The 27,772-nt window shown below is 44.6% G+C and overlaps 2 protein-coding genes across 3 annotated transcripts in view; one reads left to right on the plus strand and one right to left on the minus strand.

Annotated features, from left to right (window-relative positions):
* The window catches only part of macrod1 (mono-ADP ribosylhydrolase 1), a 103,802-nt gene that overhangs the window by 66,686 nt on the left and 9,344 nt on the right, over nt 1–27,772 (minus strand). The gene's annotated exons all lie outside the window — the stretch shown is intronic.
* Nucleotides 1,271–9,373, plus strand: LOC311107526 (leucine-rich repeat transmembrane protein FLRT1-like; the record flags this gene model as incomplete). The annotated part of the gene is made up of 2 exons (XM_084150027.1): nt 1,271–2,147; nt 8,130–9,373. The coding sequence occupies 2 exons, from the start codon at nt 1,271–1,273 to the stop codon at nt 9,371–9,373; spliced, it is 2,121 nt and encodes a 706-aa protein (XP_084006153.1).

A 27,772-nucleotide genomic window follows, 5' to 3' on the forward strand; every position in this document is an offset into this window, starting at 1 on the left:
TTCTGGTTGGTAGGAGTGACCCATATTATCATGACAGCTTCTGGTTGGTAGGAAGATACCCATATTATCCTGACAGCTTCTGGTTGGTATGAGTGACCCATATTATCCTGACAGCTTCTGGTTGGTAGGAGTGACCCATATTATCATGACAGCTTCTGGTTGGTAGGAAGAGACCCATATTATCCTGACAGCTTCTGGTTGGTATGAGTGACCCATATTATCCTGACAGCTTCTGGTTGGTAGGAGTGACCCATATTATCATGACAGCTTCTGGTTGGTAGGAAGAGACCCATATTATCCTGACAGCTTCTGGTTGGTAGGAGTGACCCATATTATCCTGACAGCTTCTGGTTGGTAGAAGAGACCCATATTATCCTGACAGCTTCTGGTTGGTATGAGTGACCCATATTATCCTGACAGCTTCTGGTTGGTAGGAGTGACCCATATTATCATGACAGCTTCTGGTTGGTAGGAAGAGACCCATATTATCCTGACAGCTTCTGGTTGGTAGGAGTGACCCATATTATCCTGACAGCTTCTGGTTGGTAGGAGTGACCCATATTATCATGACAGCTTCTGGTTGGTAGGAAGAGACCCATATTATCCTGACAGCTTCTGGTTGGTAGGAGTGACCCATATTATCCTGACAGCTTCTGGTTGGTAGGAGTGACCCATATTATCCTGACAGCTTCTGGTTGGTAGGAGAGACCCATATTATCCTGACAGCTTCTGGTTGGTAGGAAGAGACCCATATTATCCTGACAGCTTCTGGTTGGTAGGAGTGACCCATATTATCCTGACAGCTTCTGATTGGTAGGAGTGACCCATATTATCCTGACAGCTTCTGGTTGGTAGGAAGAGACCCATATTATCCTGACAGCTTCTGGTTGGTAGAAGAGACCCATATTATCCTGACAGCTTCTGGTTGGTAGGAGTGACCCATATTATCCTGACAGCTCCACTCCATCGACTATTCATACACTCTCTCAAGCACTTTCTTCGTTCAAAACCCAGACAAAAAACATCACATCACTAAAACTCAAAGATGACAACACATTTACACAACAAGAATTTCAAAATGTTCAAGAACATCTGGATAGAAATGAGCTGTAACTCTCATTATCTCTCTCCCCTCTCGCTCTGTCTCACTCTCTCTCTCTCCCCTCTTGCTCTCTCCCCTCTCTCTCTAACTCTCTCTCTCTCTCCCCTCTCGCTCTCTCTCTCTCTCCCCTCTCGCTCTGTCTCTCTCCCTTTCACAGAGGGCAGGACTATGGCTACCGAAAGTCTGACAGAGCTCCGTGATTGGCTCTTCCTGCTCCTCCTGTGCCTGACTCTATTGGCCGAGATGCTGGAGTTGGCGGCAGCAGCAGTAGCCATGGAGGAAGGCGAGGAAGACTTCCCGTGCCCGTCGGTGTGCCGGTGTGACGAGGGCTTCGTCTACTGTAACGACCGGGGCCTGAGCATGATCCCTCCGCTACCATTAACAGCTACCGTTCTCTACCTACAGAGTAACCGGTTAGCCAACTCCGGCCTGCCGCCGTCATTAGAGCGCAGCAGTAGTATCCGTGTGGTCTACCTTTACGCCAACCAACTAGACGAGTTTCCTATACACCTGCCACCATCGCTACGGGAACTACACCTGCAAGACAACAACATTCGGACATTGCCGCGCACGGCGTTGGCCAGGTTACCGTTGCTAGAGAGGCTACACCTGGACGACAACTCCATCTCCACGGTGAGCATCCAGGAGCGGGCCTTCTCCGGCACGCCGCGGCTGAGGTTACTCTTCCTCTCCCGGAACCACCTGTCCAGCATCCCAGCCGGCCTCCCGGCTTCTTTAGAGGAGCTGAGGTTAGACGACAACCGCATCAACACCATCCCCACCCACGCCTTCCGGGGCCTGGCCTCACTGAGACGCCTGGTCCTGGACGGGAATCTCCTGGCCAACACTCGCATCGCGGACGACACCTTCTCCCGCCTGGCCAACCTCACAGAGCTGTCGCTAGTCCGCAATGCCCTGCAGGCCCCGCCCATCAACCTGCCCAGCATACACCTGCTGAGGCTGCACCTGCAGGACAACGGGCTGATCCACGTGCCCCGGGGGACACTTGACGGGATGAGAAGGCTGCAGAGGCTGGACCTGTCAGGTAATCAATCAATCAATCAATTTTATTTTATATAGCCCTTCTTACATCAGCTAATATCTCGAAGTGCTGTACAGAAACCCAGCCTAAAACCCCAAACAGCTAGTAATGCAGGTGTAGAAGCACGGTGGCTAGGAAAAACTCCCTAGAAAGGCGAAAACCTAGGAAGAAACCTAGAGAGGAACCAGGCTATGAGGGGTGGCCAGTCCTCTTCTGGCTGTGCCGGGTGAAGATTATAACAGAACCATGCCAAGATGTTCAAAAATGTTCATAAGTGACAAGCATGGTCAAATAATAATCAGGAATAAATCTCAGTTGGCTTTTCATAGCCGATCATTAAGAGTTGAAAACAGCAGGTCTGGGACAGGTAGGGGTTCCATAACCGCAGGCAGAACAGTTGAAACTGGAATAGCAGCAAGGCCAGGCGGACTGGGGACAGCAAGGAGTCACCACGGCCGGTAGTCCCGACGTATGGTCCTAGGGCTCAGGTCTCTCAGTTGGCTTTTCATAGCCGATCATTAAGAGTTGAAAACAGCAGGTCTGGGACAGGTAGGGGTTTCGTAACCGCAGGCAGAACAGTTGAAACTGGAATAGCAGCAAGGCCAGGCGGACTGGGGACAGCAAGGTGTCATCATGCCCGGTAGTCCTGACGTATGGTCCTAGGGCTCAGGTTCTCAGAGAGAAAGAGAGAACGAGAGAATTAGAGAGAGCATACTTAAATTCACACAGGACACTGGATAAGACAGGAGAAGTACTCCAGGTATAACCAACTAACCCCAGCCCCCCGACACATAAACTACTGCAGCATAAATACTGGAGGCTGAGACAGGAGCGGTCCGGAGACACTGTGGCCCCATCCGAAGAAACCCCCGGACAGGGCCAAACAGGAAGGATATAACCCCACCCACTCTGCCAAAGCACAGCCCCCGCACCACTAGAGGGATATCCTCAACCACCAACTTACAATCCTGAGACAAGGCCGAGTATAGCCCACAGAGGTCTCCACCACAGCACAAACCAAGGGGGGGCGCCAACCCAGACAGGAAGATCACGTCAGTAACTCAACCCACTCAAGTGACGCACCCCTCCCAGGGACGGCATGAAAGAGCACCAGCAAGCCAGTGACTCAGCCCCTGCAACAGGGTTAGAGGCAGAGAACCCCAGTGGAGAGGGGAACCGGCCTGGCAGAGACAGCAAGGGCTGTTCGTTGCTCCAGAGCCTTTCCGTTCACCTTCACACTCCTGGGCCAGACTACACTCAATCATATGACCTACTGAAGAGATAAGTCTTCAGTAAAGACTTAAAGGTTGAGACCGAGTCTGCGTCTCTCACATGGGTAGGCAGACTGTTCCATAAAAATGGAGATCTATAGGAGAAAGCCCTGCCTCCCGCTGTTTGCTTAGAAATTCTAGGGACAATTAGGAGGCCTGCGTCTTGTGACCGTAGCGTACGTATTGGTATGTACGGCAGGACCAACTCGGAAAGATAGGTAGGAGCAAGCCCATGTAACGCTTTATAGGTTAACAGTAAAACCTTGAAATCAGCCCTTGCCTTAACAGGAAGCCAGTGTAGGGAAGCTAGCACTGGAGTAATATGATCAAATTTCTTGGTTCTAGTCAGGATTCTAGCAGCAGTATTTAGCACTAACTGAAGTTTATTTAGTGCTTTATCCGGGTAGCCGGAAAATAGAGCATTGCAGTAGTCTAACCTAGAAGTAACAAATGCATGGATTAATTTTTCTGCATCATTTTTGGACAGAACATTTCTGATTTTTGCAATGTTACGTAGATGGAAAAAAGCTGTCCTTGAAACAGTCTTGATATGTTCGTCAAAAGAGAGATCAGGGTCAAGAGTAACGCCGAGGTCCTTCACAGTTTTATTTGAGACGACTTTACAACCATCAAGATGAATTGTCAGATTTAACAGAAGATCTCTTTGTTTCTTGGGACCTAGAACAAGCATCTCTGTTTTGTCCGAGTTTAAAAGTAAAAAGTTTTCAGCCATCCACTTCCTTATGTCTGAAACACAGGCTTCTAGCGAGGGCAATTTTGGGGCTTCACCATGTTTCATTGAAATGTACAGCTGTGTGTCATCCGCATAGCAGTGAAAGTTAACATTATGTTTTCGAATAACATCCCCAAGAGGTAAAATATATAGTGAAAACAATAGTGGTCCTAAAACGGAACCTTGAGGAACACCGAAATGTACAGTTGATTTGTCGGAGGACAGACCATTCACAGAGACAAACTGATATCTTTCCGACAGGTAAGATCTAAACCAGGCCAGAACTTGTCCGTGTAGACCAATTTGGGTTTCCAGTCTCTCCAAAAGAATGTGGTGATCGATGGTGTCAAAGGCAGCACTAAGGTCTAGTAGCACGAGGACAGATGCAGAGCCTCGGTCTGACGCCATTAAAAGGTCATTTACCACCTTCACAAGTGCAGTCTCAGTGCTATGATGGGGTCTAAAACCAGACTGAAGCATTTCGTATACATTGTTTGTCTTCAGAAAGGCAGTGAGTTGCTGCGCAACAGCTTTTTCTAAAATATTTGAGAGGAATGGAAGATTCGATATAGGCCGATAGTTTTTTATATTTTCCGGGTCAAGGTTTGGCTTTTTCAAGAGAGGCTTTATCACTGCCACTTTTAGTGAGTTTGGTACACATCCGGTGGATAGAGAGCTGTTTATTATGTTCAACATAGGAGGGCCAAGCACAGGAAGCAGCTCCTTCCAGGTAACCAACCAGTATGATGCTACCTGAGCCTGATGAGCCATACATAAGACATTTTATGAGCCCTACATTAAAATACATTTTGTTATCCCAAGCCCAAAAAAGTCCAAAAGATAGTGCCGTTATCCAATACATAGCCTATGATATAGGCTACCGCACAACAGAAAAACAGAAAAGCCCATAGATGTAGATATGCTCTCTTGAGTAAATAAATGAAACAAGCTCCAGTAGGCTCATCTTTTTGGACGTTATTACTCTACTATATTACTGTATTATACTGTATTATATCCACTGTTATTACGGACCTTGTTCAAACCATGAAGCTGGGAGAGAACATGCGATGCTGGTGCAGCACATGCGGCCTATAAAGTTACAATTATAGGCTAGCAAATTTGATTTTAATTTTGATAATAGGGCCCATTTAACATTTTATAATTAGTAGGCTGACGCATATATTCCTTTCATAATATTTCCCCATCTGTTGTGCAATGTGCATATTAGCCTACCTCTTTCTCTACTGTTGCTTCATTCCTTCCGCACTTTCAACAGTTAATTAAATAGGTTTCGTTGTCCTTATCTTCATCATTCTAATGGCATGCTTGCATAATATAGGACTAGAATAAATGCAGCCGGCTTTCACTCCTCTTCAGGAAGATTGGGTGGTTATGGGTCTGAATAATTAACTGCTATAGCCTATCACCATCGCACGTTCTCTCTTCTTTCAACCTTCCAGTGAGTTCTATTGGCTGCTGTATATAACATTGGTTGAAGCTGGTTGAGAGTGTGCAAAGCTGTCATCAAGGCAAAGGGTGGCTACTTTGAAGAATATAAAATATAAAATATATTTTGATTTGTTGAACACTTTTTTGGTTACTACATTCCATGTGTTATTTCATAGTTTTAATGTCTTCACTATTATTCTACAACGTAGAAAATAGTTTAAAAAAAGAAAAACCCTGGAATGATTAGGTGTGTCCAAACTTTTGACTGGTTCTATATACAGTGGGGAGAACAAGTATTTGATACACTGCCGATTTTGCAGGTTTTCCTACCTACAAAGCATGTAGAGGTCTGTAATGTTTATCATAGGTACATTTCAACTGTGAGAGACGGAATCTAAAACAAAAATCCAGAAAATCACATTGTATGATTTTTAAGTAATTAATTAGCATTTTATTGCATGACATAAGTATTTGATACATCAGAAAAGCAGAACTTAATATTTGGTACAGAAACCTTTGTTTGCAATTACAGAGATCATACGTTTCCTGTAGGTCTTGACCAGGTTTGCACACACTGCAGCAGGGATTTTGGCCCACTCCTCCAAACAGACCTTCTCCAGTTCCTTCAGGTTTCGGGGCTGTCACTGGGCAATACGGACTTTCAGCTCCCTCCAAATATTTTCTATTGGGTTCAGGTCTGGAGACTGGCTAGGCCACTCCAGGACCTTGAGATGCTTCTTACGGAGCCACTCCTTAGTTGCCCTGGCTGTGTGTTTCGGGTCGTTGTCATGCTGGATGACCCAGCCACGACCCATCTTCAATGCTCTTACTGAGGGAAGGAGGTTGTTGGCCAAGATCTCGCGATACATGGCCCCATCCATCCTCCCCTCAATACGGTGCAGTCGTCCTGTCCCCTTTGCAGAAAAGCATCCCCAAAGAATGATGTTTCCACCTCCATGCTTCACGGTTGGGATGGTGTTCTTGGGGTTGTACTCATCCTTCTTCTTCCTCCAAACACTGCGAGTGGAGTTTAGACCAAAAAGCTATATTTTTGTCTTATCAGACCACATGACCTTCTCCCATTCCTCCTCTGAATCATCCAGATGGTCATTGGCAAACTTCAGACGGGCCTGGACATGCGCTGGCTTGAGCAGGGGGACCTTGCGTGCGCTGCAGGATTTTAATCCATGACGGCGTAGTGTGTTACTAATGTTTTTTTTTGAGACTGTGGTACCAGCTATCTTCAGGTCATTGACCAGGCCCTGCCGTGTAGTTCTGGGCTGATCCCTAACCTTCCTCATGATCATTGATGCCCCACGAGGTGAGATCTTGCATGGAGCCCCAGACCGAGGGTGATTGACCGTCATCTTGAACTTCTTCCATTTTCTAATAATTGCGCCAACAGTTGTTGCCTTCTCACCAGCTCTCTGGTCTTGGCCATTGTGGAGAGGTTGGAGTCTGTTTGATTGAGTGTGTGGACAGGTGTCTTTTATACAGGTAACGAGTTCAAACAGGTGCAGTTAATACAGGTAATGAGTGGAGAACAGGAGGGCTTCTTAAAGAAAAACTAACAGGTCTGTGAGAGCCGGAATTCTTACTGGTTGGTAGGTGATCAAATACTTATGTCATGCAATAAAATGCAAATTAATTACTTAAAAATCATACAATGTGATTTTCTGGATTTTTGTTTTAGATTCCGTCTCTCACAGTTGAAGTGTACCTATGATAAAAATTACAGACCTCTACATGCTTTGTAAGTAGGAAAACCTGCAAAATCGACAGTGTATCAAATACTTGTTCTTCAAATATGTATCTTGAATAGGATTAGGCCTATTATGGATGGAATTTGTATGGATATGATGGTGAGAGAAAGACTGAGAATGCTCGCGTGCACACTGATTTAAAACAATGATATTATAGTGATAGGCTTTTTTTACTCTGCAGTTGCAATAAATAAAAAAATCATCTTTACAACGAAAAAATAAGGTGACCCCCAAAAGCCAGATGGAGATGTGTAAATTGGACGTGCATTCAATCCTTATATATTACTGTAGCATAGGCTATGGTGCAGCAAATGTAGTCCTACCTTTCACAAGAAAGAAAGTTACCATGATGAGATGATATATGCATTGTGAACTCTGCTTCATTCTGAGATGCGCTGTCTGTCACCACCAGTTGATGATTGATCATGCAGATAGCAGAGAGTAGCCGTGGCCCATGTCAAGTCATGCTGTTCATATAAATCATTTATTATAATTTACCGGTTTCTCGCAGTTATTTATACCGGGAAAAGGGAATGGGTTTGGGCGGTACATCTCTGTAAACCGGTTCCTGCTATTCAACCCTAATTGGAACAGATAAAACTAATTCCCGTTGCTAGAATGCTAAGATTTGACATTGCTCTAGACATATACTCTGTATATTGCAGAGTAACTTTAGTGAACTACTCACAAAATGAGCCACAGATGAGTATATTATTCTACATCAGGTCCCACCCCTTAGAGTGACTTCTGTCCTTTTCCATCCATGCAGGTAACAACCTGACCACTCTGCCCCGGGGGCTGCTGAGGGACACGGATAGCCTGGAGCTGTTGCTGCTCCGGGGGAACCCCTGGTACTGTGGCTGCAACCTGCGCTGGCTCCACGCCTGGCTGTATGGCCGCGGAGCGGCGGTGACGGTACGGGGCTTGACCTGCCACGGGCCGGAGGCGGTGCGAGGCCAGGCCCTCAGGGACCTCTCTGGGCTTATGGGCCAGTGTGAAGGCCCCCCAGGAGGGGTGACCAGTGTGGGGGGTAGAGGAGGAGGAGGAGGTATGGGACTTGACACTGTCTCTAGTACTACCACCTTCCCCCCGACCCAGGGTTCTCTGTTCACCCTTAGGGCCATACGGCCGGGCCTGGTGATGCCGTTACCACCGGGAGGAGAGGCGGGGGGGCACGCCTTACACAACGTTCTAGAACTCACGGTGAAGCATCTGTCGGCGGACAGTGTGCAGGTGACGTGGCTGTGCCCACGGCCAGCGCCCTCCTTCCGGCTGTCGTGGCTGAGGCTGGGCAGCAGCGCCGCTCTGGGTTCCATCACAGAGACGCTGGTCCCCGGGGAGAGACAGCAGTACCTACTGACCCAGCTCACGCCACGATCACACTACCTCATCTGTCTGCTCCCCCTGCGCTCCTCCTCCTCCCACTCTGGAGGGTCACAGAGGTCACCGCAGCAGGAAAAGGACACAACGGACCAGAGCCCCGTCTGCGCTCAGATAGAGACGGGGGAGGCTCTGCGCCCCGAGGGGGGAGACAGGGGTGAGGACTCGGACACAGAGATGGCAGCCCTCCCCCTGGCCGAGATCATCGGCGGAGCCACGGCCCTCGTCTCCCTCATACTCATCTTCAGCATCTTCTGCTGGTACGGCCAGCGCGCCGGGTACGTCTCCGGGGAAACAGACTCCTACGGGGTCAGAGGTCAGCGCGGGGTCGGGAAGCCGTACGATGACTACGTGGAGTCGGGCACTAAGAAGGACAGCTCCATCCTGGAGATCAGAAGCCCCGGCTTCGCCATGACGCCCATGACGACCCATCAGTCACTGCAGCCCAAAGGAGGAGAGGATGTGACCTACGTGCACACCATCTTCCCCTCAACGCACAGTAACGGCACCTACCGGAGCAACCAGAGTCACAACAGCATCATCACCCAACTGGGTCACACGGCGGGCTACGGGACCAACCGGGGTTTCCGGGAGCAAGGGGTGATCCCGGATATAGACTACACCTACACGTGATGACAATCTCAGACACACTTCTCCCACCCCCCACCGGTTGGATGCCGTTCTAAGGATACGGTTCTAGCAGGCGATTGGTTGATCTCCTTGGTTCCAAAGTACCCTCTGTGCCTCCTCAGTTCTGCTCTGAATCTTATTGATCTGTTACTTAGCTGACTGGCTTGGGCTGCTTTGTCCCCACAGGGCCACCATACATACCTGTTAACTGGGTGACAGAAGTGCCAGTCAAGTCGTACCACCCCGGGTATTGACCTACTATAAATATTTCAATGCTTCTCATGCTTATACATTGTTTTGAGGTCTCAGTATCTTTACAACTACTGTACTCTTCCTTCTGTTCCATATAAGACAGTTAGTAGTTTGAGGATGATGTTTAGGCGTAGGCAGACGATATAGGCAATTATAAACTGGGTGGTTATTCTGATTGTCTGAAAGCCATGGTATATCAGACCGTACACCACGGGTATGACAAAACATTTATTTTTACTGCTCTAATTAAGTTGGTAACCAGTTTATAATAACAATAAGGCACCTCAGGGGTTTGTGATATATGGCCAATATACCACGGCTAAGGGCTGTGTCCAGGCACTCTGAGTTGCGTCGTGCGGAGAACAGCCCTTAGCCGTGGTATTTTGGCCATATACCACACCTCCTCTGGCCTTATTGATTAAATATATTCCAGAGATAAGCACTTGTGTAGATTGCTACACTATATATACAAAAGTATGTGAACACCCCTTCAAATTAGTGGATTCGGTTATTTCAGCCACACCCGTTGCTGACAGGTGTATAAAATCGAGCACACAGCCATGCAATCTCCATAGACAAACATTGGCAGTAGAATGGCCTTACTGAAGAGCTCAATGACTTTCAACGTGGCACCATCATAGGATGCCACCTTTCCAACAAGTCAGTTCTTCAAATTTCTGCTAGAGCTGCCCCGGTCAACTGTTAGTGCTGTTATTGTGAAGTGAAAACGTCTAGGAGCAACAACAGCTCCGGCGCGAAGTGGTAGGCCACACAAGCTCACAGAACGGGACCGCCGAGTGCTGAAGCGCGTAGCCTGTAAAAATCGTCTGTCCTCGGTTGCAACACTCACTACCGCGTTCCAAACTGCCTCTGGAAGCAACATCAGCACAAGAACTGTTCGTCGGGAACTTCATGAAATGGGTTTCCATGGCCGAGCAGCCGCACACAAGCCTAAGATCACGATGCGCAATGCCATGCGTCGGCTGGAGTGGTGTAAAGCTTGCCGCCATTGGACTCTGGAGCAGTGGAAACGTGTTCTCTGGAGTGATCACACTTCACCATCTGGAAGACCGACGGAAGAATCTGGGTTTGGCGTATGCCAGACGAATACTACCTGCACCAATGCATTGTGCCAACTGTAACGTTTGGTGGAGGAGGAATAATGGTCTGATGCTGTTTTTCATGGGTCGGGCTGGGTCGGGCATGCCCCCTTAGTTCATGGGTCGGGCATGCCCCTTAGTTCCAGTGAAGTGAAGTCTTAACGCTACAGCATACAATGACATGCTAGACGATTCTGTGCTTCCAACTTTGTGGCAACAGTTTGGGGAAGGCCCTTTGCTGTTTTAGCATGGCAATGCCCCGTGCACAAAGTGAGGTCCATACAGAAATGGTTTGTCGAGATTGGTGTGGAAGAACTTGACTGGCCTGCACAGAGCCCTGACCTCAACCCCATCGAACACCTTTGGGATGAATTGGAACGCCGACTGCGAGCCAGGCCTAATCGCCCAACATCGGTGCCCGACCAAAACTAATGCTCGTGGCTGAATGGAAGCAAGTCCCCGCAGCAATGTTCTAACATCTAGTGGAAAGCCTTCCCAGAAGAGCGGAGGCTGTTACAGCAGCAAAAGGGGGGCCAACTCCATATTAATGCCCTTGATTTTGGAATGAGATGTTAGACGAGCAGGTGTCCACATACTTTTGGTCATGTAGTGTAAACTACTACCTACTTCTGTATGCACTGTGTAGACACACAGGTAAGGGTTTGATGATGCTAGTCATAACAACAACTCATCATCACTGACTGACAAAAAATATATATGTTCCTATCTTAGACCTCTACTTTTCTCTTTCTCCTCTCGTTTTTTTATTTTATTTCTCTGTTTATTTTGTGCTGCTGCAGAGAGAGAGCGAGAGAAAAAGAGAGAAGGAAAGAGAGAGAAGACTTTGTTCTGGCTGAGAAGAGCTGATAGCAGCTCTGAGGGACAGGGTCCAACTGCAGCGCAGCGCTACCTGCCCGGGGACTCTAATGAGAGAGATAGGTGGAAGCGAAGGGAGGTTAAAAAGAGAGATGGAATAAAATTGAGGAAGAGAAGAGAGAAGGGGGGTGGAGGCAGGGGGGATTAATACAAGAGGGAAAGTGTGAAAATGGTAGGAATATAGCTAGGCCCTCATCCAAACCCTGGTACTTTTTAACAGGACCAGTTTATTCTACTTGATCCATCATTGATATTTTAGTACAGGAAGGAGCAGAAAGTGAAAAGAGTGTACTCAAACTTTAAACATTCCATCTTTAAATAGATAAGTGGTTATTACAAGGTCATGGAATAAAATAATTCAACATATTGGCGTTTCCCCTCACAAACAGAACACCAATATTAAAGGATATATCCTTTTGCTTATTGCATGTCATCACAATATGAAAAGAAAAGGCATGTTTCTGGACAATCATACAGAAATGTCTGCAATCAAATTAAGTAAATCAACCCAAAGTAAAATACATTTTCTATTGGTCTATTGGTTGCCATCAGGAAAGATAAAGGAAAAAAACATGCGTTTACACTGATGTACCCATTCACCCCACAAACATCTGAACACAGCAAGCTGTAATAGCCGTCATAACTGTACCATTATAGCTACTTAGTATCTCCATGTACATCATAGTCTGTCATTCAGATCCAGTGAGACAGACACAGTCGGGTCACAGGTAGAGGTCAAAGAGTTCTGTAGAAATCAGGGATGAACCAAACTGCAGCACTGTGCATCTCTGCACTAACCACACACTCGGAAGAGAATCTCTGTCAATATATGTATATTATAACAATGTTCTGGCCTCTTGATCACAACTTAATCATAATGCAGAGGAGAATAAAGGGAGTGAGGGGAAAAGGAGGGAGAGAATGATAGCAGAAGTAAAGAGAAAGACCTTGTTAGAGTGAGTTATGTATAGATTATAGACTATAGTTTTTAATAAACCATGCTTAACTTCATTAGCCTTACGTCTTTTTCCAATCCAAAACTCCACTGGGAAAAGCATTCTGGTGTAAGAGAAAAGCTCTAAAGCCTTCTTCACTGTCTTAGAAACCTTTAAATACTCTCAGCTTTTCAGAAATAATAAAGTCTTATGTATAAATCTAAACGGTGAGAACTGTTTGTTTGGTTTCTTTGTTTTTCTATGCGAATAAAAAAGGTTTGGTAAAACGTAAAATGTTTTCATATGTGTTTTAGTGAGAGGTGTTATTGGGTTGTGTTAAATTATACTGTAGAAATAAACTGGCAGAATATTAGAAAGAATTAAGTCAACATAAATATATTGAACAAAAATATAAACGCAACAATTGACGATTTTACTGAGTTACAGTTCATATAAGGAAATCAGTCAATTGAAATAAATTCATTAGGCCCTAATCTATGGATTTCACATGACTTGGCAGGGGCACAGCCATGGGTGGGCCTGGGACGGCATAGGCCCACCCACTGGGGAGCCAGGCCCAGCCAATCAGAATGAGTTTTTCCCCACAAAAGAGCTTTACTACAGACAGAAATACTCCTCAGTTTCATCAGCTGACCGGGTGGCTGGTCTCAGACGATCTCGCAGGTGAAGAAGCCAGATGTGGAGGTCCTGGGCTGGTGTGGCTACACGTGGTCTGCGGTTGTGAGGCCGGTTGGACGTACTACCAAATTCTCTAAAACGACGTTGGAGGTGGCTTATGGTAGAGAAATGAACATTACATTCTCTGGCAACAGCTCTGGTGGATATGCCTGCAGTCAGCATGCCAATTGCACACTCCCTCAACACTTGAGACATCTGTGGCATTGTGTTGTGTGACAAAACTGCACATTTTATTGGCCTTTTATTGTCCCCAGCACAAGGTGCAACTTTGTAATGTTCATGCTGTTTAATCAGCTTCTTGAAATGCCACACCTGTTAGGTGGATGGATTATCTTGGCAAATGAGAAATGCTCACTAACAGGGATGTAAACAAATTTGTGCACAACATTGTAGAGAAATAAGCTTTTTGTGCTTATAGAAAATGTCTGGGATCTTTTATTTAAACTCATGAAACATGGGACCAACTCTTTACGTGTTGCGTTTATATTTTTGTTCAGTATACATAATGCGACAGAGTGATGTTCATTAAATATACTCTCTGAATACATAGTAGCTGTGTTATTACTGACTGATTTAGTAGCCTTAGGAAACTACTCCCTATCGATTTGTGTTTGTGTGTGTATCAGCATGCCCTGGAGATGTGTGTGTGTGTATCTAGTCTACATGGTCTGGAGACGTGTGAGTGTGTGTGTGTGTGTGTGTGCGTGTATCTAGTCTACATGGTCTGGAGACGTGTGAGTGTGTATCTAGTCTACATGGTCTGGAGACGTGTGTGTGTGTGTATCTAGTCTACGTGGTCTGGAGACGTGTGTGTGTGTGTGTGTGTATCTAGTCTACGTGGTCTGTCTGTGTGTTAATTTGAGGACATGCCTCCCATTCTAAATGAGTGCTAATGCTGTAAGCACAAATCAATATGATGAGCCAGGGAGGGTTTAAGTGTCTATCTCAGACAAACAGTTTGTGTAACTATTAGTCGTACGGGATACACATGGTATACACCGTCCAACAAAATGCTTACTTGCAGGTTCCTTCTCGACAATGTAGTGCTGAGTGATTAACCGAAATTTCTGTTATTTTTAAACAACTAATTTACCTACCTTGGTTCAATTATTTGAATTCAAAAAAAAATTCTGTGACGTCAACGCGCAGGTTCTCTAGAGATAAATCAGATCAAGCCCGAACTGTGCAATGTAGTAGGGAGTTGTAGTTTCCAACAGGCCAATATTCTACATAGTTTAGCGCAGAAAAAGTGGTAATTAACTACAATGACCATAATCCATTGCGCACCTACTTGTCCGATCTGTGTGCAGCAGACCGGAGAGAAGAGACAGAAGACGTGTGATGGAGAGGGATAAAGAGCAGTTGCTTCCTGAGGTATCTCTACCTGAAAATACATTATCTAAGTGATTAATAATTGGTATTCAGCGGTCATAAAAGTATGCCTTATTTACTTTGAAGAACTACTAAAATAGTGATTTTGTCAGACAGCATAGAGATGAGATGACTTAAAATAAAATAATAAAGTCATCCAATAAAACAAATATACACAACAAATATTTTATTAAAGTAGTCGACTGGTCGATTGTTTGGTCGAAAGGCTGTTGGTCTACCGAGATTTCTTTAGTCGAGCAGTCACAATTGTATTAATATTTTTTATGGTGCACAAGACACCTGTCTGATTGCACCAGTCTCAGTAGACTCATCCATTGCAGAGGCCACGGGGATGACATGTCCATCACTCTAAGACATGTGATACTGAAATTGTATATGGTTATATTATGTAAAACATAATCTTCATGAAACATAATCTTCAGTGCGCCATAGAACTGGCGCCTTTCCTATGTTGCTATGTGCATAATAGCAAAGTTAACCAGCGTATTGGGATTGAGAACTGTAGTAACCTGGTATAATTATGTTAAGAATTGTTCCATGTCCACGGATGGAACTGGAATTCGAGGCAGCGGCGGAGGCAGCAGCAGCAGAGACGAGGAAACAGCCCTTGGCCTTAGCCTAATTGTCTAAGAAAATTGAGGAGAGGAAACCCCAACTTAATTAGGTCTATAATCAATAGCCTAACTGTTAATGTGCCTGGCTTTATAAATCATCCATATACACTACCAGTCAAAAGTTTGGACACACCTACTCATTCAAGGGTTTTACTTTATTTTTACTATTTTCTACATTGTAGAATAATAGTGAAGACATCAAAACTACGAAATAACACCTATGGAATCATGTAGTAACCAAAAAAGTGTTAAACAAATCTAAATATATTTTATATTTGAGATTCTTCAAATAGCCACCCTTTGCCTTGATGACAGCTTTGCACACTCTTGGCACCCTCAACCAGCTTCACCTGGAATGCTTTTCCAACGGTCTTGAAGGAGTTCCCACATATGCTGAGCACATGTTGGCTGCTTTTCCTTCACTCTGCGGTCCGAAAATTGGGTTGATGTCGGGTGATTGTTGAGGCCAGGTCATCTGATGCAGTACTCCATCACTCTCCTTCTTGGTCAAATAGCCCTTACACAGCTTGGAGGTGTGTTGGGTCATTGTCCTGTTGAAAAACAAATGATAGTCCCACTAAGCCCATGCTGGTTAAGTGCCTTGAATTCTAAATAAATCACAGACAGTGTCACCAGCAAAGCACCCCCACACCATAACACCTCCTCCTCCATGCTTTACGGTGGGAAATACACATGCAGAGATCATCCGTTCACCCACACCGTGTCTCACAAAGACACGGCGGTTGGAACCAAAAACTCTCCAATTTGGACTCAAGACCAAAGGACACATTTCCACCGGTCTAATGTCCATTGCTCGTGTTTCTTGGCCCAAGCAAGTCTCTTCTTCTTATTGGAGTCCTTTAGTAGTGGTTTCTTTGTAGCAATTCGACCATGAAGGCCTGATTCACACATTCTCTTCTGAACAGTTGATGTTGAGATGTGTCTGTTACTACTTATTTGGGCTGCAATTTCTGAGGCTGGTAACTCTAATGAACTTATTCTTTGCAGCAGAGGTAACTCTGGGTCTTCCATTCCTGTGGCGGTCCTCATTAGAGCCAGTTTCTTCATAGCGCCTGATGGTTATTGCGACTGCACTTGACGAAACTTTCAAAGATCTTGAAATTTTCTGTATTGACTGACCTTCATGTCTTAAAGTAATGATGGACTGTCGTTTCTCTTTGCTTATTTGAGCTGTTCTTGCCATAATATGGACTTGGTCTTTTACCAAATAGGGCTATCTTCTGTATACCCCCCTATCTTGTCACAACACAACTAATTGGCTCAAACGCATTAAGAAGGAAAGAAATTCCACAAATTAACTTTTAAGAAGGAACACCTGTTAATTGAAATGCATTCCAGGTGACTACCTCATGATGCTGGTTGAGAGAATGCCAAGAGTGTGCAAAGCTGTCATCAAGATAAAGGGTGGCTATTTGAAGAACACTTTTTTGGTTACTACATGTTATTTCATAGTTTTTATTTTAAAAAATAGTAAAAATAAAGAGAAACCCTTGAATGAGTAGGTGTGTCTTAACTTTTGACTGGTAGTGTATATCCACAGAAATAAGACAGATCCTGCTTCTGTTGCCAGTTTGAGTGTTTGTTCAATAGCCTACTGATTCCATGAGCACCAAGCCTCATGCAATGGCAAAATGTCGGATAAAGCAATTTCACAGATTCTGCTGTTTTTAATCTTTGCTATGCTGTAATAAAGGCTTTACAATGGTAGAACAGACTGGTATTACTTATAATTAGTGTTGTTTACATTGTTCCAAATGGTCAGAAAACATAACATTGTAATCTAACAGCAACTGTTTGGCAATGCTTGCTCCTATACCCTCCTTTTCTGGATCTCCACTAGTTTCCACAACTAAGTCAAATGTCTTCCACAGATCTGACTTCCCCTTTCCCTCCTGAGCAACCAGTAAACATTTGCCCATTTAAAGTTTATTTTTCACATCCTCCGTATCCATTTTGCTGTCACGTGTTACTGTGTTCGGAGTTTGTTATAACCAATTTATTGATGTGATTATGATAGGCTATAGGTCAGGCAATATTGGTCACATGCATGAGATGCTTACATGTTTCACGTAAAGAGAGCAAGGGTTGAAGGAATAGGGAATGTTTTTCCTAAACAAATTAGGGATTTTGGTAACAGTACTTTTCAGTCAGTAACAAGTAAGAAACTAAATGGCTGAAATGATGTTGCAATATACACTTGCCCTGCTGTGGTGCCTTTTCGCTGCAGTAGGGAGGAGAGCGTGACAACATGCGCCAGTCATACATGCACTCGCTGTCATTTTTTTTTAACAGTGTGCCCATCGGGCTCTTTCTTGAGTCATTTGTGCGTCTTCATTATTTAATCAAACTGTGTGCTTAACGCATCAGACAAGCTCAGTACATACAGAGGCTTGCTAAAGTATTCACCCCCCTTGGCATTTTTCCTATTTTGTTGCCTTACAACCTGGAATTAAAATTGATTTTTGGGGGGGGGTTGTATCATTTGATTTACACAACATGCCTCCCACTTTGAAGATGTAAAATATATTTTATTGTGAAACAAACAAGAAATAATCCAAAAAAACAGACAACTTGAGCGTGCATAACTATTCACCCCCTCCCCCAAAGTCAATACTTTGTAGAGCCACCTTTTGCAGCAATTACAGCTGCAAGTCTCTTGGGGTATGTCTCTATAAGCTTGGCACATCTAGCCACTGGGATTTTTGCCCATTCTTCAAGGCAAAACTGCTCCAGTTCCTTCAAGTTGGATGGGTTCCACTGGTGTACAGCAATCTTTAAGTCATACCACAGATTCTCAATTGGATTGAGGTCTGGGTTTTGACTAGGCCATTCCAAGACATTTAAATGTTTCCCCTTAAACCACTCAAGTGTTGCTTCAGCAGTATGCTTAGGGTCATTGTCCTGCTGGAAGGTGAACCTCCGTCCCAGTCTCAAATCTCTGGAAGATTGAAACAGGTTTCCCTCAAGAATTTCCCTGTATTTAGCGCCATCCATCATTCCTTCAATTCTGACCAGTTTCCCAGTCCCTGCCGATGAAAAACATCCCCACAGCAAGATGCTGCAACCACCATGCTTCACTGTGGGGATGGTATTCTCTGGGTGATGTGAGGTGTTGGGTTTGCGCCAGACATAGCGTTTACCTTGATGGCCAAAAAGCTCAATTTTAGTCTCATCTGACCAGAGTACCTTCTTCCATATGTTTGGGGAGTCTCCCACATGCCTTTCGGCGAACACCAAACGTGTTTGCTTATTTTATTTTTTTAAGCAATGGCTTTTTTCTGTCCACTCTTCCGTAAAGCCCAGCTCTGTGGAGTGTACGCTTAAAGTGGTCCTATGGACAGATACTCCAATCTCCGCTGTGGAGCTTTGCAGCTCCTTCAGGGTTATCTTTGGTCTCTTTGTTGCCTCTCTGATTAATTCTCTCATTGCCTGGTCCGTGAGTTTTGGTGGGCGGCCCTCTCTTGGCAGGTTTGTTGTGGTGCCATATTCTTTCAATTTTTTAATAATGGATTTAAATGGTGATCCGTGGGATGTTCAAAGTGTCGGATATTTTTTTATAACCCAACCCTGATCTGTACTTCTGCACAACTTTGTCCCTGACCTGTTTGGAGAGCTCCTTGGTCTTCATGGTGCCGCTTGCTTGGTGGTGCCCCTTGCTTAGTGGTGTTGCAGCCTCTGGGGCCTTTCAGAACAGGTGTATATATACTGAGATCATGTGACAGATCATGTGACACTTAGATTGCACACAGGTGGACTTTATTTAACTAATTATGTGACTTCTGAAGGTAATTGGTTGCACTAGATCTTATTTAAGGGCTTTATAGCAAAGGGGGTGAATACATTTATTTTTATTTTTATTTTTTTTAGTCATTTAGCAGACGCTCTTATCCAGAGCGACTTACAGGAGCAATTAGGGTTAAGTGCCTTGCTCAAGGGCACATCGACAGATTTTTCACCTAGTCAGCTCGGGGATTAGAACCAGCAACCTTTCGGTTACTGGCACAACGCTCTTAACCACTAAGCTACCTGCCGCCCTATGCACACACCACTTTTCCGTTATTAATTTATTTGAATTTTTTGAAACAAGTAATTTTTTTCATTTCACTTCACCAATTTGGACTATTTTGTGTATGTCCATTACATGAAATCCAAATAAAAATACATTTAAATTACAGGTTGTAATGCAACAAAATAGGAAAAACGCCAAGGGAGATGAATACTTTTGCAAGGCACTGTATGGAGTTGATTTTATTCAAACACACAGGGTGTCTGTCTATATATGGAAAAATAAGTTTAAACATTTCGACCAATCGGACAGCCCTAGAATAAACATTTTTGCATAAGTATAATACTAGAAGGCACAATTTATAGTCCAATATTTACATGCGTTTTGGGGAAGGGGGGATTGTGGGTCAAGTGTTTAAATTGTGCAGTATTTAGCAATCATAATAACAGTCTGGTAGAAGCAGTTCTGATGTGTGGGTAGCATAAATGTATATGTGTGCGTGCATGCATGAGTGAGTGCATGTGTGCTAAGTTGCGGAGAATCAGAGCAGGTCAGTCCAGTTCAAGTGTTCAGCAGTGTGATGGCTTGTAAACTGTCTCTGAGCCTGTTGTTATCAGACCTCATGTGCGCGCAACAGCCATCTAATCTCTGAAACCTTTCAGTGCCCATGTGACTGTGCGCTTCCTGTCCATTTAACTACCTCTCACTGAGTTGCACTAATTGCAGTACAGTACAAAACTCTGACACAACCTTTGTGATGACATTCAATTTATACAAATTAATTAAGTTCCTAGTAGAGTAGTAGGAGTGAGAATGCACATGGGGGGGGGAGCTCTCGGGCAGCACTGAGCCTCTCTCCGGCCTACAGAATAAACACTGACTCATTACCTCCTCTCACAGAAACAAGGACCCTACTTCATGACCCTACTTCATGACCCTACTTCATGACAGGAACAGAAAAGGAAAGTATGAGCACAGAACAATACAACCCTGTAGCGTAGGTTCCTGCAGCGGGGGTTCCTGCAGCGGGGGTTCCTGTAGCAGGGGTTCCTGTAGCGGGGGTTCCTGTAGCAGGGGTTCCTGTAGCAGGGGTTCCTGTAGCAGGGGTTCCTGCAGCGGGGGTTCCTGTAGCGGGGGTTCCTGTAGCAGGGGTTCCTGTAGCGGGGGTTCCTGTAGCATGGGTTCCTGTAGCAGGGGTTCCTGTAGCGGGGGTTCCTGCAGCGGGGGTTCCTGTAGCGGGGGTTCCTGTAGCAGGGGTTCCTGTAGCGGGGGTTCCTGTAGCAGGGGTTCCTGTAGCGGGGGTTCCTGTAGCAGGGGTTCCTGTAGCGGGGGTTCCTGTAGCAGGGGTTCCTGTAGCAGGGGTTCCTGCAGCGGGGGTTCCTGTAGCGGGGGTTCCTGTAGCAGGGGTTCCTGTAGCGGGGGTTCCTGTAGCATGGGTTCCTGTAGCGGGGGTTCCTGTAGCGGGGGTTCCTGTAGCGGGGGTTCCTGTAGCGGGGGTTCCTGTAGCGGGGGTTCCTGCAGCATTTCTCATGGGAGATTCATCCTCATCTCTGAAGAGGGTTTGCTAGCGTTTAGAATTACCAAGACAAGTCGAGCATGCCGAGGGGGTTAAACGGGGGTGAGAGCATCGATCACAATATTACCCATGTCGGTTGTGGCAATATTCGTTATGGTTTTGTTGTACTCGAGTCCCGATTTTCATGACTTGTGACTCAATTTGGACTCGACCATTGGCGACTCGGACTTGGACTCGCCTTCTCGACCATTGGTAACTCGGACTCGCCCTTCTGTGACTTGTATTTGGACTGGATAGGCTAATATGATAAGCAGACTATTAGCAGCACTGGGTGGGCAGAGCAGCGAGGGTTCTGTTCTCTAGCAGTGGGAAGGACGCGCCACACCCAGCACACGCAGCCTACATCAGCTGGTGAGATGCGGGGGAGCAGAGAGGCAGGCAGGCTCCGCTCTGCATCCGATCATAGGCTACACATCACGCAAGCAAATCTCTTGCTTCCCCGTAACTACTAGTCACCAGTCTACTATTTAGCTGGCCTGGTTAAGAAACACAAACTGCTTAACGAAATTGAAAACAATACTAATATTGAGTTTAATACAGGGGTTTTCCGCATAGAAGTTGTTGTTGTTTTTTGTCAAAAAAGTAAAAAATACAATTCAAATAAAACATAATAATAATTTTTGGGATGGTAAAACATTTTCAGTATAAACTTAAATGACTAAAACCAGATATAAAATATGTCGAAAAGATAATGGACCTAGTGCTGTGGCGGTCATGAAATTGTCAGCCAGTGATTGTCAAGCAAATAACTGCCAGTCTCACGGTAATTGACAGTTAATTAACATAAACACATGTAGCATCTCCTGGCATCTACACATAGCCTACAAGCCACTGATGCTGACCTTTGGAACATCTACATTTAAAAAAGTCTAATAAATCCATTTAATATAGCCTACACCATCACAATAAATCCATTATTTATTTTAGACAGGTCTAAACAAACATGATAAGAAGAAATATAGTCTATTTCAGAAGAACAGAATAGCATACATTGAGTTGTCCTTATGTTAGGTCCTGATCTGGCTATGCCAAATGGCTGTGGGCTACACTAGTTCATTTAGCAGAGAAGATTAGAATTCCATGGCATTAATTTATAGTATGAAGAATACAATTAAACAAGGCTGAATAAAATAGAAAGGATATTTTCTCCAAATGATTTGAGGGAGTGCGCACATGTGGCTATTCTGTGTTGAGCGGTTAACAAAGAAACAGGTCCTCCTATATGCTTAATTTAGAGTTATTTATGCAACTTTAGTTGTGATACAAACGCTACACGTTTTGATTTTGAATACATTCTAAGGCTGCATGATGCGACTAATGATGATTTGAAAAAAGTTGCATGAAAGCCATGAGCTCTGATTTGTTTCTTGTTCAAGCTGCACACACTTCATCAGTCTTTCATTCACAATTTGACAAGCACTTGATAATATTCTCACCAGGCCTCGAATTTCCCGCCGGCATCCCCCATGTGGCCATAATGCCCCTAAAAAATCCATGCCTTTTGCGGCCCAAGTGGCCGTTGTCCCTTGGGCTGAATATAATAATGATAATTCCCTTCTCCCGGCTGCCGTGCTCCGAAGCACCTCTCACACACATGGCTCTCTCAGATATCTCAATTCTTATTAGCCAACACCCATCACGTGATCGGTTCCTTCTCACATGCATCTCAGCTAAGAAGTAAGCTACTATCGAATTCCGAGGTGCATATTGAAGATGTTAGAAGAACTGTCCACATTTACTTTTCGTCAGCCAACAAGATGAGTAGGCCTAATGAATGGCAAAAGCACTAGCCTATGTTAATCTACTATCCCCCATAGTACAAAAGTTGACCTATTCTATTGGTCAACTTGTCCTTCTGTGCAATAAATAAATATTCCAAACATAGTCTGGGACAGTTGTGGGATGCGATAGATCCCAAATTAATACAACCACTCGCATCAAAAAACATTTAAAAAACAATGAGGCTGATGCAACAGATCAGAACGTTTAGCTATTTCTTCACATTATAAGCACAGCAACGCGCACACGGCAGTAGGCTATAAGTGTGAATGTTCCAAAATGCAATTAGCTTGAAAACACTGTTCTCAAAAGTGACGGCAAATGCGATTATGCATGTAATGCTTTAATATAAAGGTGCATTTTTATGGTGAAAATGATCTTCCCCAAATTTGAAACTCAGGCGCCGCTTAAGTATGCCAGTTAGGCTACATCGGTTGTAAAGCGGATGAATGTGCTTAATTTTAAGAAGTTATTTGGCCACTTTATTTGTGATACAAACCTTATCAAAACATATAGTCCTATGGGCTAGGCTACATGAGGTGTGTGACTATGATTAGAAAAAGTCGCAAAAAAAAGGCATGCGCTGTTTGCCTTAAGCTGGGCATCATTCACAAGTGATAATATATAATTCACAAGTGCCAGGCTAATATTGTCACTCATCAGACTATTCTTGATTTAATCTTGTCTTTACATATACTAAATAATATATGTGTGAAATTGGTTTGATTTAGAATGGACCATTATCATGCACCTGTATCGAAACAGGGACATGGGGGAAAAAATACATGTCATCTATGCACTTAAATACCGAATGGAGGACGCATTGTTATGCTAGCCAGGTAGGCTATACTCCTGTTGTAAAGCAAAGCAATGTGCTTAATATTAGGAAAGTTGAGAAATAAATATAGTAGGCCTAGCCTATAGAAAGCTGATGGGATCCTCCTCTTTTTAGTAGAGGCCACCAAAACTCTGTTTTCTCACACAATTGCATAGCCTATCGAAATGTTGGGCAACATGAGCTCATGGGCTCTCAGCAAGTGTTTGATTGATGTCAGAGTGATTTGAGGGACAACAGAGTGCTGAGTACCAGGCAGTTAAGCAAGTTTGGTAGGCTACTAATGACCATCAGCAGCATCAGAGGTTGGAGAAGCCTAATTACCTTGACTAAACGGTCACGTGGTCATGACTCGTGACAATAAAAGGTCACTCTTAAATGGGCAGTTTTGTCACACAACACAATGCCACAGATGTCTCAAGTTTTGAGAGGGTGTGCAATTGGCATGCTGACTGCAGGAATGAGTGGTCGTGGCGCAGTGGTCTAAGGCACTGCATCGCAGTGCTAACTGTGCCACTAGAGATCCTGGTTCGTATCCAGGCTCTGTCGCAGCCGGCCGCGACCGGGAGACTCATGGGCAGCGCACAATTGGCCCAGCGTCGTCCAGGGTAGGGGAGGGAATGGCCGGCAGGGATGTAGCTCAGTTGATAGAGCATGGCGTTTGCAACGCCGGGTTGTGGGTTTGATTCCCACGGGGGGCTAGTATTTAAAAAAATAAATATTCACTAACTGTAAGTCGCACTGGATAAGAGCGTCTGCTAAATGACTAAAATGTAAATGTAAATGTCCACCAGAGCTGTTGCCAGAAAATTGAATGTTAATTTCTCTACAATAAACCACCTCCAATGTCGTTTTAGAGAATTTGGCAGTACGTCCAACCGGCTTCACAACCGCAGACCACGTGTAACCACGCCAGCCCAGGACCTCCACATTGTCTGAGACCAGCTACCCGGACAGATTATGAAACTGATGAGTATTTCCATCTGTAATAAAGCCCTTTTGTGGGGAAAAACGTATTCTGATTGGCTGGGCCTGGCTCCCCAGTGGCTGGGCCTATGTCCACCCAAGCCCACTCATGGCTGTGCCCCTGCACAGTCATGTGAAATCCATAGATTAGGACCTAATGAATTTATTTCAATTGACTGATTTCCTTATATGAACTGTAACTCAGTAAAATCGTTGAAATTGTTGCATGTTGCGTTTATATTTTTGTTCAGTATATATTTAAAATAAGATAATCTTTGAGAACTAGCAATCACCAAAATAACAGCTAGACAGTCAGGGAGAATCTAAAATTCAAAAAAGTATGCATTCAGATGTATTTGTCATGGCATGGGGCCCCCATTGATTTTGTTATAATGTTTGAGTCACTCAGATTGCATAAGACATGGCAATATGTGTAGAATTGCAGGAAATGTGCTTTAAAACAGCTACATTTTGTCACTGTAGCCAAAAGGAGGGCTTCTAAAATATTTGGCGAGCGCACCATTGGCCACACCCACCACCTAAGCCCCATTTTGATCCAGAAAATCCCCTGTAATAGTAAAACAAATCTAGCTCTCTCCCCTTGAGTATAGGAAAGTAGGCTGTCTTTGTCTTGTCGCTCTGCCCTCCCACTTTCCCCCTGTATCCCACAGCCAGGTTCTGACAAGTCTCCCTTTAGGTTTTCATGCTGCAATAAAAAAACCTACACAAATATCAGTGGGTGATTACAAAAAAGTAACAAAGGGTCTGTATGTTGCCACCTACTGATATGTCATCTCTCAGAGCAGTCATCCCTCAGGGTCTCTATGTAGCCACTTACTGATATGTCATCTCTCAGAGCAGTCATCCCTCAGGGTCTGTATGTTGCCACCTACTGATATGTCATCTCTCAGAGCAGTCATCCCTCAGGGTCTCTATGTTGCCACCTACTGATATGTCATCTCTCAGGAAAAATGGGGGTGTCGAAAGGAGTGGGCATTTCGAAAGGGAACATATTAGGAGAAGTGGGGGTTTCGAAAGGAACCACATAAGAAGTAGGGGTTTCGAAAGGAACCATATAAGGAGAAGTGGGGGTTTCGAAAGGAACCATATAAGGAGAAGTGGGGGTTTCGAAAGGAACCATATAAGGACAAGTGGGGTTTAGAAAGGAACCATATACGGACAAGTGGGGGTTTAGAAAGGAACCATATAAAGGACAAGTGGGGGTTTAGAAAGGAGTCTTAACAGTAGAAGCGCTGGAATTCCATTACTACTAGAACCGCCATAACTTGATATTTCAATTATTATTTCAAATATTCAATAACAAACAATACACTGTACAATTAATGCATTTTTTAAACGTTAAAAAGGTAGCTAACGTTAGCTAGCATTTACATTTAAGAAAAACAGCTCTTAAATGTTAAGAAAATGTTTTGCATAACTGAAATTCCTTACTGTCATCTCTGCAGATCATGACTAAGGTCCATAACCCAAACAAAGTCTTGAGTGGCACCTTTCGAAACCCCCACTTTTCCTTATATGGTTCCTTCCGAAACGAAACGCCCACTTTTCCTGAGGGATGCACTGCACTGAGAGATGATGTCGCAGCTGGACCCCTCTCATATACTGTCATCTGGTGGCGACTAGAAACAATTGCATAATAACACCTATTATAAGTTGAGGGACTCCTGATATGACTCGTGATTTGACCATTGGTGACTCGGACACGGACTCCAACTTCAGCCATAGGGACTCGTGACTCGACTCGGATTCGAGCACAGGGGACTTGGTAGTCGACTCGGACTCTAGGTTTAGTGACTCGACTACAACCCTGGTTTTCAGTGACACCACCTTGAACGCTTGGTCACCAATACCGGTGTGTACAGTGAACCTAGCTCTAATGAAAGAAGCCCTAATCAAGGTAGAACTCCATTGAACGTTGATGAACATACTTAGGCCTAATTAAGGTATAGGCCTAGCTCAGTTGAACAGACAAAGCATTGATAAACGCAGCTTTGAGGAACACTGTGCGGATGAGTAGGCCGACTCCTCTCTGAAATTCCCACACTGCACTGGGACAATCAGGCTAATGAGGCTCTCACTTCCTCCATTCGAGCTAAAGTGGCGATTGATTAGTGGGGGTGGGAAAGGAAGCCTTTTACAGAGGAGAGAAATAATTGCTATGACTGGGCGATCTGCAAACTCATTCACTTTTTTTCCCACCGTTTTGTTTACCGGTCATTAGGGATTGACTCTGGGGGCTCCTGCTAACTCGTCAATGTCAAACTTTTAAATAAAATATACAGTGGGGAAAAAAAGTATTTAGTCAGCCACCAATTGTGCAAGTTCTCCCACTTAAAAAGATGAGAGGCCTGTAATTTTCATCATAGGTACACGTCAACTATGACAGACAAAATGAGAAAATCACATTGTAGGATTTTTAATGAATTTATTTGCAAATTATGGTGGAAAATAAGTATTTGGTCAATAACAAAAGTTTCTCAATACTTTGTTATATACCCTTTGTTGGCAATGACACAGGTCAAACGTTTTCTGTAAGTCTTCACAAGGTTTTCACACACTGTTGCTGGTATTTTGGCCCATTCCTCCATGCAGATCTCCTCTAGAGCAGTGATGTTTTGGGGCTGTCGCTGGGCAACACGGACTTTCAAATCCCTCCAAAGATTTGAGTTTTTACCAAAAAGTTATATTTTGGTTTCATCTGACCATATGACATTCTCCCAATCCTCTTCTGGATCATCCAAATGCACTCTAGCAAACTTCAGATGGGCCTGGACATGTACTGGCTTAAGCAGGGGGACACGTCTGGCACTGCAGGATTTGAGTCCCTGGCGGCGTAGTGTGTTACTGATGGTAGGCTTTGTTACTTTGGTCCCAGCTCTCTGCAGGTCATTCACTAGGTCCCCCCGTGTGGTTCTGGGATTTTTGCTCACCGTTCTTGTGATCATTTTGACCCCACGGGGTGAGATCTTGCGTGGAGCCCCAGATCGAGGGAGATTATCAGTGGTCTTGTATGTCTTCCATTTCCTAATCATTGCACCCACAGTTGATTTCTTCAAACCAAGCTGCTTACCTCTTCCCAGCCTGGTGCAGGTCTACAATTTTGTTTCTGGTGTCCTTTGACAGCTCTTTGGTCTTGGCCATAGTGGAGTTTGGAGTGTGACTGTTTGAGGTTGTGGACATCTTTTTAAGTGGGAGAACTTGCACAATTGGTGGCTGACTAAATACTTTTTTTTCCCCACTGTAAATCAGAATGTTGTCAATTCTTCTGGGATAATGGGCTCCCGAGTGGCGCAGTGGTCTAAGGCACTGCATCTCAGTGCTTGAGGCGTC

This window comes from Coregonus lavaretus, assembly GCF_964263955.1.
Source record: "Coregonus lavaretus genome assembly, chromosome: 32".
In the NCBI taxonomy this organism is placed as follows: Eukaryota; Metazoa; Chordata; class Actinopteri; order Salmoniformes; family Salmonidae; genus Coregonus; species Coregonus lavaretus.